The 11,970-nt window shown below is 29.4% G+C and overlaps 1 protein-coding gene across 1 annotated transcript; it reads right to left on the bottom strand.

Annotated features, from left to right (window-relative positions):
• Positions 1-200: 200 nt before the first annotated feature.
• LOC132743982 (baculoviral IAP repeat-containing protein 7-like) lies at positions 201-7,174 on the bottom strand. Its single transcript, XM_060732580.1, has 8 exons — positions 7,006-7,174; positions 4,338-5,465; positions 3,931-4,079; positions 3,608-3,662; positions 3,058-3,180; positions 1,703-1,881; positions 1,358-1,499; positions 201-999 (listed from the first exon to the last, which is right to left on the bottom strand). Exons 2-8 carry the CDS (start codon positions 4,939-4,941, stop codon positions 956-958), a joined length of 1,296 nt encoding a protein of 431 aa, XP_060588563.1. The 5' UTR covers positions 4,942-5,465; positions 7,006-7,174; the 3' UTR covers positions 201-955.
• Positions 7,175-11,970: the final 4,796 nt, after the last annotated feature.

Consider the following 11,970-nt stretch of genomic DNA (forward strand, 5'->3'; position numbering starts at 1 on the left):
CTGATATCTGCATATCTGAGTTTAAGCTTGGAACTGTCTAAGGAAAGGTAGTACATTGTATATGTATTTGTTTGTTTTATTTTGCAATTAATGCAATCCAACAAATATAACAATATTAAGACAAAAAAACGTGAGATTACTGTTCAAGTGTCCAACCATATAGTGTGATGTTTTAATTGTGCATGTCTTTATGTTAAAATATTTTTGATTATTTACGCATGCTATTTTTCAACTAAACGTCGCAGTTTTAACGCATTTAATCTGCTACACTTAACTGAACATATACTGACGGTTAAGCAATAAATATTCACTATGTTAAATTATCTACAATTTTTTTAATTAAACGCCTTCTATGTTTTATTATTCTGCTGTTTAACATGTACCACTGGCATATTCACAAATTATCAAATTGAGAAATATTTACCAAACTACGTACTAAGTTAATTTGTGTATGCGAAGGACCAATCTTTCTGAAAGCATTGGCTTTTCGCACCAGTAAGTTGGTGGACGATTGCAGTTGACTTATCAACTATGAAAGTAAAACATGTGTCAGGAAGTCGAGAACAAACGACTTAATTCGGGACCTAGCTTAATCGCTTACTCATAGCTGTCATGACAAAGATCGACTTTTTCGTTGCCCCTGGATGTCAAAGCAATTTTTTTCATTTAAGTCATTACCTGGAGTATGATCTTTCGAAAGTATTTGATAAAGCCTTTGATGAAAGAAATATTACCTGTGAATGTTGTTCTTGTTGATTTAAGTTGAGTTGAGCCTTCAATATTGAGGAAACAAGGCAGAAAAGACATTCATGCAATATTTTATGTGTATTGCACACTTTCATTACTTACTGGTTTAAATGTTTTTATCATACAAATTTTAAATCTATGATTTATGTTAAAGAAAACTGAAATCAATGTTTTAACAATATTTTCCAAGTTGATTGCAGTTCCCTTTCTACGTTAACAACTCTAACAACGGCCCGATGTTGTGCCTGTACCCTGTAAATAAAAACAAAAACATAAACCTGAATTTGAGTTAAGAAATTCAGTTATTGACATTTACATCCTTTATTTGAAAAAAATAATGTCTAGATATCCTTGATTGATACAAATTTAAGTACGCGTATCATATTAAAAATGCATTATGACGACATATATTTGATAGTACAATAATAAGCCAAAAGAAACACATGTACTAATACCAAGCATTGGCAAGACAATATCTTTTAAACCGCTTTTCTACTGAAATAAAAAAAAATACGTTTATGTATACGGAAACAAATAATTTACATGTAACAGAAAGTGTGCTTGATTATTATCTCTCTGACTATATTTAATGTTAAATATATATATAAACCTCTTATAACCATCTGGGTGAGAGCATTATCAACATCCCTTTCCTGGAATCCCATTTCCAAACACTGACTTTTAAGATATGAATGGTTTTCAGAAGACATTTCACGCATTGTTGCCCCACCTGTTGCTATCAAGTTCTCCTCCTATAAAAAAAGAGTATAAAGATGTAATAAGATAAAACTACCTGTTAATTGTTTTGCTGTTTACATGTTTACACTTTTATCTCCCATGTGATGTGCAGAAATAGAGTAATATATAAGACAACATAGAGAAACATTTTTGAGAAAAGCAGTTATAATGGTCATTATGTTTAGTATCTATTTAGCTTGAAAGTTATTGCCTTTACCTTCAGGTGAATGGCGCTTGCAATTTCATTAACCTGGTTTAAAAAATGCGGTCCAACTTTTGATTCCAAATAAAGACATGATGGAAAATAGAAGCAATGATCCAACCACAAATCATCTACCGATTTTAACTTTCGAAACCCACCGTCGCATGCATAGCATCGAACGTCAGCTTCAAAACCTGTATCAAATAAATAATAATATATATCAGACAATTTACATACAGAGCTGCATCAGTACTAAGGATGTAGTACTTAAGTACCAGTACCAGTACTTGGCAAATTATGCAGTACCATTACCAGTACCAGTATTAGATTTTAACTCGGTACTGCAGTACCAGTACTTTTTTTGGTGAAGTAATTAAGTATCAGTACCATTACTTTTATATATTCATCAAAGTTTGAATAAATACAGTGTCAAACAAATAATTGCAAATATCATTCAGCAAAGAAATAAAATCATAATTTACTTTAAAGTTAAATAACATATTTATAACTTTATAGTTTTAACATCCTTTTTACAAACAATATTTACAACATATATTCATGTCATATCTAATTGTTCAGTAACCAGTCAACTGTATAAATACAATGCAAACATCTTTCATTTAAAACACAACAGTCTTTTGTTGCCTTTCACACCTTCACACCTCTGTTCAATTTATACCAAAGTAAATAACAACTTTTTATGATGCTAACAATATCACTTTTTTCACTTGAAATGGGATTATTTAGAATAGAAGAAATTAATTAACATTAACATTTTGCTCTTTTACTAGTAAATACAAAGTAATAAAAGATTTTAATAAGGATATTTTAGGGTAAAGAGTTATTGAGTCTGTTTATCTTAAATTAATTTTTACTTAAAGTCTTTGGTGCTTTTTATGACGAATACTATGTTAACATTTGAAGGATATTGCAGCAAATTATCTTTAGATTTGATAACTTACTTTTTTCACAAAAATAAGATATACATGTAGTTAATGTAATTTACAGCTTTATTTTATGAGAAAAATTGATGCTATTTTTAATTTTTATCAAAACCAAAAGTACTGGGTAATGCAGTAGCAGTACCACTTTTTAAGACAGTAATGCAGTACCAGTACCAGTACTTGCAAAATCGCTGCAGTGCGTACTGCAGTACCAGTACCAGTACCAGTAATGCAGCTCTGTTTACATATGCGGTGTTTGCCAAAAATTGGTAAACAGAAGTGATTAGTTTAGATTAACAGTGTAAGGAGCATGACGATGCAGATCTCTCGCTTGATATATAATTTTGAATAACATTGTAACACTACATTTATATACTATAAAAGATCTTTAAGCTTTCAATCTTTTGTGTTAGACAAAGAGCTTACCACTGTAATAAAATCCCGCTTCAGCCACTGAATGTTCATATGTTGCAAGGGGCCATCTATCAAGTGATGCAATCCGGTCTTTTATTTTCTCAAAGTTTGAATCATATATTGGACATTGGTTTTCTTCATAAATGAATAACATACCATTTAGATCAGTAACACAACAGTATTTTTGTTTTATAAGGACCCAATACATTAATTATCTTTGTCTATAGAAGTAGTTAATTGAAATATATGATCTGATGCTATTTGATAAGAATAAATTTAGTTTCTTTTGGTGACAAATGATGATTTATACTTATTTGTTATTATTATCAAACTCCTAGTTTAATAGTAACTTACAATTCAATCTAAAAGACATATAATACAAACCTCGCATCAAAAGTGTAATTTTTTGCAACAATCAAGTGCTGTTCATTTGAAAAAAATACAGAAATACAGTTCTTTAAGTTCTATTAACATTTACTCAGCAAACAATCCATACAATAAAAATGAAAAAGAATAGATATTTTAAGCAAATGTAGTTTGCATGACATAGCATATAAAATACCTTTACTATACTGCCATTTTCTGTAATATTCAGCATCACTCTTACAAAGATCCGTCTAAAAAGAGTAATTATTAATTTGCCATATCTCGTACAATAACCCTTATTTTAAAACGACACATGTGTTTATGTATCACACCACGTTGTCTTATTATTTTTTACTTCTCTGACATATGTAAACTACACCTACGATATCCAATTATAATAAAAATAATTCAAATATTTAATTGAAAATATTCTGTAAATGTTTATTTAAATGTAATAAAAAAACACATGCATGTCACATTGAGAGAAAACAATAGATTAGAACTATTTTAATAAAGTACCTTTACGGTTGTTAGCCTTTGACCAAGATGATATGATAAAAATGAGCAGTTATCAGAATGCCTGACATGCTCTACCTCTGGATTCATGTCGACAGTAAGATCTTTGAGTCCAATACCACAACTAAAACAACGAACTTTGTCTTTAGCTCCTAAAATGAGGATGAAATAAACTTTACCACAAACTTTGATATAATTAGTGTTATAAATCAATAAATTGCTTAGTGTGTTTTTAAATCTTGTTAATTTACTAAACAATCGACGCAGAGTTAGGATAATATATTGAAATAAATGTCGTTTTTTCTTACTAAGATTTAAGCCGAGTTTACAATTTCAAAGTGGTTAAGAAATTAAACTTCAATAAATCTAAATATAAATATATATATATATTACAAGTCCATAAACTTTACCAGTGTAAAAGAAACCAGCTTTACTAAGATTGTCCTGGTCTGGCTTTGCAATATATATACACCGCTCGAATGAACGTTTTCTCTCAGGATAATACTTGTATTTAGCTAGAGGATTTTCAGTTACAACTCCAGATGAGTTCTGTTGATCCTCAATGTTCTCACAATATGATGTTGGAGGGTCTCTTGTTTGACTGCAACTCCGATAAAGGGGATTATTATACTTATAATGAAGATTTTCTAAGAAAGGATGTGCTTCACAAGTAACGGTTTTATCATCTTGATTTTCGAATGAAGACAAAAAACTCTCTATATTGTGATAGTGTTTACGTGGAAGGGCAACTTTTTCTCGATCATCCTTCAGAATAGCTTTTGACTGACTAATTGACTTATAGGCTATTTGATGCTGACCGGTAAGTTCGTCTGTTTCATATGATATGATGCTCCTCTCGGTAAGTTTTCTCCGCACATCTTCAATTGGTATTTGCACATATCTTTTATGTTTTAAGGACACATTTTTGTTCTGTCTCGTTGTACTACAGCTACTAAAAATAGTGTCATATTGATGATAAGACCAGGGTTTAACGGTAAACGATCTTGACATCATTACTGATTTTAATAAAACCAGTTATGTACCAGTATGTCTTTCGTTGTTTTTTTCGTTAGAATGATAACACAAAATGTAGGATCCGATACGATAATTACCTGACACCGTTTCTTTCTATAGAAAAGACAACTGAAGCCATATACGCCAAGTATGGACGTTGCTAGCTGTTTCATGTGACTTGTCAGTCATATTTATATGTGTTTATATATATATTCCTTAGTTACATAAAATGCAAAACATCTCAACTATAGCAGTCCCTTTTTAGCAACATATTTAGCGTATAACTATGTGATATGATTTCTATCAGTCGAGACCTTGCTTAAACCTTCAATACAAGGTTGGTCTATTTATGCGCTCTTTTGCAATGAATATAATTCTTATTCCATTTTGCGTTTAATCACAATCAAAAGGCAACTCTTTTAAAATAATTTCTAAAGGTGGTGTGGCACTGAAGTCATTGGTGCTGGTTTAGGGTCCAGAAATTGTTTTTGCTTATTTCGCACCTCCGTTTCATTCAAGTCAACCTGGAAAATAAATATGTGTAACATGCAAACTGTTCTAAATAAACAAATTAACATATTGGCTATTGCAGTTCGTTAAAAAAACTTTATTATTTCATGCATCCAATAAATCCATTCATATTTTATAATATGTAATAAATAATAAGGCACACAAAGTAAGACTAACTTTCTTGTATTTCAATGGTGATGAATAATTTAGAGATAATGATTAAGTAATTAATTATTCTGATAATAAAGCTCTAGTGCAACTGATACGTTATAATGTTTTTTTTTTATAAAAATTGGCAAGTAATCAACTGAAATCCCAACAATAAATCTATATATAGATACACGTAAATTGCAAATATAATTGCTGTAAAGGATACTCATATATCGTGTGATTCAAGACATGCTAAAACCGTATGTCAGTTATGCGCTATAGTCCTCTATCGTCGCAGAGCTTATTGTCTACTTTAGGTTTACGTGTGTTTTTGATTTAATTACAATAGCTCTTATCATGCAAAGAGAAGACAAAAGGAAATCCTTGAACTGAAACGAAATTTTTTTTAATGTTCCGTATAGCACTAAATCGTCGACAATGTATCATATTTTTATCGTCGCATAGCTTTGTCTTTTGTTTTTATCCAGTTACACCGTGTTAATGTGTAGGCTATGCAAAAAATAGCACATGTAGTAATGATATATGACGGAAAAGAAATATAATTCTTAAAAAGATGATAAAAAGAAAACAGCAAACGTTTATCTATGGTTACGAGAAAAAAAATAAGAAGACAATGTTGCCACGAAATTTATAACTGTCTTGCGGTTCATCGTTTCCTTCGATGTAAAAGTAAATTGTATTCATATTAACAATGACGTATATTAACATGAATAATATAAATCTTACTTGCGTGGGCAAATAAATCGTCGTAGATATTTCAATCTATTCATAAAACGATAAAGGAAGTAAACCCATTTAAACGGTGCAATAGTATTATTGTTTTTATTTTTATGAATAATTGTTTTATCTTAATCTTATGTGCCGGACTTTGCCAGATAAGGAATATGAAACAAAATGTAAAAGTAACAGCAGCGAGAGAAAAATGCAATAGTTTTTTCTTTTAAAACCAAAAAAATGTTTTAAAGTATTTACCCGAAAGTAATATTTTAACTCAATAGACAAGCTAGATTTGTACATGTATATTACCGTCAAATTAATCTATTTTATAAGAATGAAAACACAGCATTTACCTTCGAAGTAAAGGTAATAAAATCACTTTTCGTTAACAAATTTATAGCATAACTTTTATTTTAATGATGTTTAATATCATTTAGAGTGATTCCGCGCTAATATAGTGCCCTCCCGAAGTTTTTTTTTTTTACAAAATCAATATTAGACAAGAAAATGCATTCTATTAATGGATAAAAAGAAATAATTTCATGATTGCGGATGGGTTCTTTAATTTGTCTTATATAACTTTTTAAGATGTATACCCAATATTTAAAAAAAAAATTCTCACAAGTCGTGTATCCACACAATTAATTAATATCTCTATATACGTACCTTTCTTAGGATCAATTTTTGCACACTTTCACCTCTACAGTCAAAAGTTTTATCATATAAATCAATATTCCAATCTCTTAAACTCGATGTAACAGCTATCCGTTTACGTTTTAAATCCTTTAGTAATTGATAAGTCGTTACTGTTATACTAGTTATGTAATCAAAATAAGATAAATCCGCCCCCTCACAATGCGGAAATAATAATCAACATTTTACGCAGAAATACGAAATTACGAAAGACCGTTGGGGACATTTCAACTGCATGAATTCCCGGTTCATCTTCATGAATTTCCGATTTCAGCTTCACGAATTCACGATTTCAAATTCATGAATTCAACTTTATGAATCCACTGTTTAAAGTTATTGAATTCACGATTTCAACTTCGCGAATTCAATGAAGATCTAAAATTCAAGAAGTTGAAATCGTGAATTCGTGAAGTTGAAATCGGGAATTCGTGAAGTTGAAAACGTGAATTCACAAAGTTTAAATCGTGAATTCGTGAAGTTCAAATCGTGACTTCATGAAGTTCAATTCGTTTATTCGTGACGTTGAAATCGTAAATATATAAGATTAAAATCGTCAATTCGTGAAGTTGCAATCGTAAATTCGTGAAGTTGAAATCGTGAATTCAAAAAAATGAATTCGTGAAATTAAAATCGTGAATTCATGAAGTTTAAATCGCGAATTCGTGAAGTTGAAATCGTGAATTCATGACGTAGAAATCGTGAATTCGTAAAGTTGAAATCGAATATTCATGAAGCTGAAATCGTAAATTCATGTTGAAAACGGGAATTCAAGAAGTTTAAATTGTGAATTGTGAATTCATGAAGATGAAATCGAGAAGTTGGAATGGCCCTACAGGTCTTTCGTAGGAAAACCCAATTTGTCCCTACACGAGGTATACACTGCCTTTTTACCGTTTAACGAGATAGTTGTACAATATAAAAAGTTTGGCAGTTTTTCAAACTTTTCACACGGTTGCGCGGGATGACTGTTCTTTTTCAAGTTAAATATCTAGGTAGATTACAATGTATGACATAACGAAATACATTAAATTACCGTCAATAATCAGGAAGTTCAAATATTTTGATTTGTTCAGCTATGTTATGAGTGTTAATGGTTAGATTTCTTAGTATACGTACATTATTTTTCATTACACAGAATTATGCTTGTGATTTTTCTTGCTATATACACGATTTGACAAAATCGAAATTCTTTTAACCACAAACATTTCAATTTTCGTTTAACTGTTATTTTTACAATAATATGTATAGATCTTTTTAAGTAAATAATTAGACAAATTTCAAAATCAATTTTGTTTTATTTTTCCTATCAGTATGTTTTTTTTGAAAAAGTCAAAAATGTATAATTCATTCTGCTACTTTGTGTGCAACAATTGTTTGTTATCGATTGTTAGATGACTCTATATTTTTCTCTATATTAAAATTTTATACATGGTATTTATAATGTGATAGTTACTTAAAGATATAACAACATGATTATTCTAAATGTAAACAGACGGTATGTAAAAAGTTAATATCAATGTTACTGCTCCTTTCAAGGGTTTTTTATTTTGCAATCTATGAATCAAACTTTATTATGTATGTATGACGTGATATAAAATATATTTTTAACAAACGATAAAGGACAGCAGATAGTTGAATTATTTTATGACAAAGTTAGTAGAAATGAAAGAAGATTAATAAAACCTAATTTCAGATAAATAAGGTTTAAATTATTTTTCTCCTTGGTATTTTTTTAGTCATTCACTAGGTGAGGAAGAGGAGTTGAAAGATAAAGTAAATTATTCAGATGCTGTTATTACAAGGCATATTTGAAGTATTCATGCTAACTAAAGAAATTAGTTGATGATGTAGCTAACATAATACAATAAAATGAGTATAGATTGATACAAATTGAAATCAATTTTCAACAAAAGTTAATGATAAATGGTATTGTTTACCGTATTTTAAATGTTTTAGTAAAAATTCGATTAAGTGACTTATAATTATTTAGAATGTATTACTGGGAAACCCGTACATTTTTTCCTTAACCTAATTCAAATATACTGTATTTGTGTGGGTATTTCATCTGAATCGTAATATGTCGACGATTTTTGTTTTCAAGAAAACGGCAAATAATGTATATTCAATGTTAAAAATCGTTAAACAGATAAAATTGATTTGGTAATAGTCATCCCTTTATTCTTGTTTGCCAACATTCAGTGTTGTTTTGTTTTTTCATCTTCTAGCGGAAACGACTGATATCGTCTTTACTTAACTCTTTTCATGCGTGTATGAACTTATAAGATAATACGTATATATTCATGTCGGGTGTGGTAAAAACAAATCATTTTGTTTATTTAGTTCTTGTGAACTTTAACAGAAAGTTGATATTATATGAGTATTTGCAATATTTTGTTGTTGTTTTTTACAATATCTATCGATATGAATTATATTTAGTTTCAATTGAAAATAAACATAACAAAAAGTCAGCATACATTACTCATCCAGATAAATTTGTAAGACTATTTACGCTGTTTGTTTGATTGCATTTTTTACTTTTACGCTGATTTCAACATATATAGGTCGTATTTTGGCGCTATTCAGCTTTTATTATGCTTTATTTTCGAGTGGTATTTTTAAAAATGGATTTATATTTCTTTAAATATCTTGATAAGTTACTGCTGTGACTAAGTATGTTGATAGATGTCGTTTACAAACCAAGTTGTTATTTAGGTGCCGAATAAACTGCCTTGTTTCAGTATCATATTATCATCTGTAGAGAAAGTAAAGTGTACAGGTTAAAAAACACAAACAAAAAATACCGTACGTTATGTTAAAATTTTCAAAATATCAAAACAGTTAGTCCTGAGTGATTATTTATCAAATATTTGATAAACATTGCAGTTTTATACCTCGACGCAATGAAAAGTATATGGTTTATTATACGGTTAAAATTTACATTTTCAAACTGTGTATTGATTTCAAAATAAAACGGACGTTCCCCTTAAACAAATAGGAAGAAATATTTCAAAATCAAAACTGGGTCAGTATTGTAAAGATTTTTAACAAATGACTTATTAAGTTATTATTTTTACTTTTTGAAGCCTTCAATTGTTTATTTAATTTTCTCATTTTCTTATTGATTTGTTGTTTTTAATCTTTAATATAATACAATTATACCTATAGATCTGTATTTCTTACAATTAATTATCTTGGAACGCTTTTCTTTGTCATTTGTTGAAAATATTCGCAAACGATTTTTAACGACATTATATATTTTGTTTACATATTCATCAAAATGAATGAATTAGTATGTGTCTTTATAATTCATAATTTTGATGCGTACAAGCATCGGTGTCAAAGAATGAAAATTAAGTTGAATATGTTTCATGTATTAGATATTCTTAATTGTTGTGAATAGAATTAATGTTAACACAAAGTTGTATTTTTGTTGGACTAATTGACCTCAGTTATTATGTACGACTGATTATTGCTTTTCTGGTGTTAGATAAAGACAAGTTTCCGGAATTCCCAACAAAAAATATTAATTTAAATGTTGTTGTCTATCAAAATACGAAAACAAATACAAATTTGAAGTTTTGTACTAACAATAGATTAAAGTTATCCCGTTTTTGTATCTCTCATGCCTGCGTTTTTACATACTTCCACCTCTGCTTAAATGATACTGTTTAAAGTAATAATGTTGATATAAACATTTCACCCATACACTTTGTAAAGAAAACTGGGATTCAATTTCAGGTAGTGTTTTGTAAATTGCGGTAGATAATTCACAATCCGTTGGTTATATATAACAAATGCATTTGTAAGCTAAATATCATTTCTCTGTACCAGAAATTTTCAAAATTAAATTTCTGTTGATATAAGAGTTTTCCAGTGTTGTTGTAACCATTTTGATACATAATAATTAGAATTTTATCAGTAAAAACATACCGAATTGAAATTTGAAAATGATATCGCGTACTTTTATTGCCCCGTTTAATTTTGGAAATGTGTCTCATAATGCAATTATGAGAAATCGGTTATATCATTATTATTATTATTATATAATTTTATTCCGGTAAAAAATACATGTCATAAAACAACTACAAATTCAATGTCAACATCATGAGATATGCATGAAAGTGCATGCCATTGTTTTGTGCTGATGCCAAATATTCAATACCAAGGATGACACAAAAAGAAGGCATAAGTTGACTTATTTCCATTGTGGTCCTTAGAATTGATCATATTACACCAGAAAGGCAACATAATTACAAATATGAAGTATTGCACATAAATTATTCAATCACAATTTCTAATATCAATAATTGCACATAAGTTTTTCCATCACAAAATTTATCACACATGTATTATAATCATAATTATGACAAATATGTTTGACAATGAATAGGTACTACTAAAATATGCACTAAACATAAAAAATATATAAATAAAAACTAAGTAAGATGACTGGATTAAAATGACTAAATAGATATTGATTGCATAAAATGTTCCTTAAGAGATTTTTTAAAATTATCACGACTTGTTATGAACCTAAGATGTGTTGGTAACGTGTTCCATTCCTGACAACCATTAAATACAAATGTTTTCTTTCCGAAACCCTTAACTCTTGGAAGAGAATAACTGTTACTATCTCTAAATCGAGTGGAGTAAGAGTGTACCTCATTTGCAATTTGAAAATGCTCATTTAAATAACTAGGTGCACTATTGTTATGTATCTTATGTACATGACCAAGAATAAGGAAATTTACCCTCAGATGTACTGGTAACCAACCAACTTCCTCAAAATGAGCCCCCCCCCCCATATATGAGTTCGGGGACGAGATTAAGTATAAACCTCACCAACTTATTCTGTGTTGCCTGAAGTCTATGTTTTAGATTTTGACTCAACCCTAAATACCAGGAGGCACACGCATAATCAAAATGTTTAGTATACCT

Source organism: Ruditapes philippinarum, unplaced genomic scaffold (assembly GCF_026571515.1).
Source record: "Ruditapes philippinarum isolate M1 unplaced genomic scaffold, ASM2657151v2 ctg108_1_1_1_1, whole genome shotgun sequence".
In the NCBI taxonomy this organism is placed as follows: domain Eukaryota; kingdom Metazoa; phylum Mollusca; class Bivalvia; order Venerida; family Veneridae; genus Ruditapes; species Ruditapes philippinarum.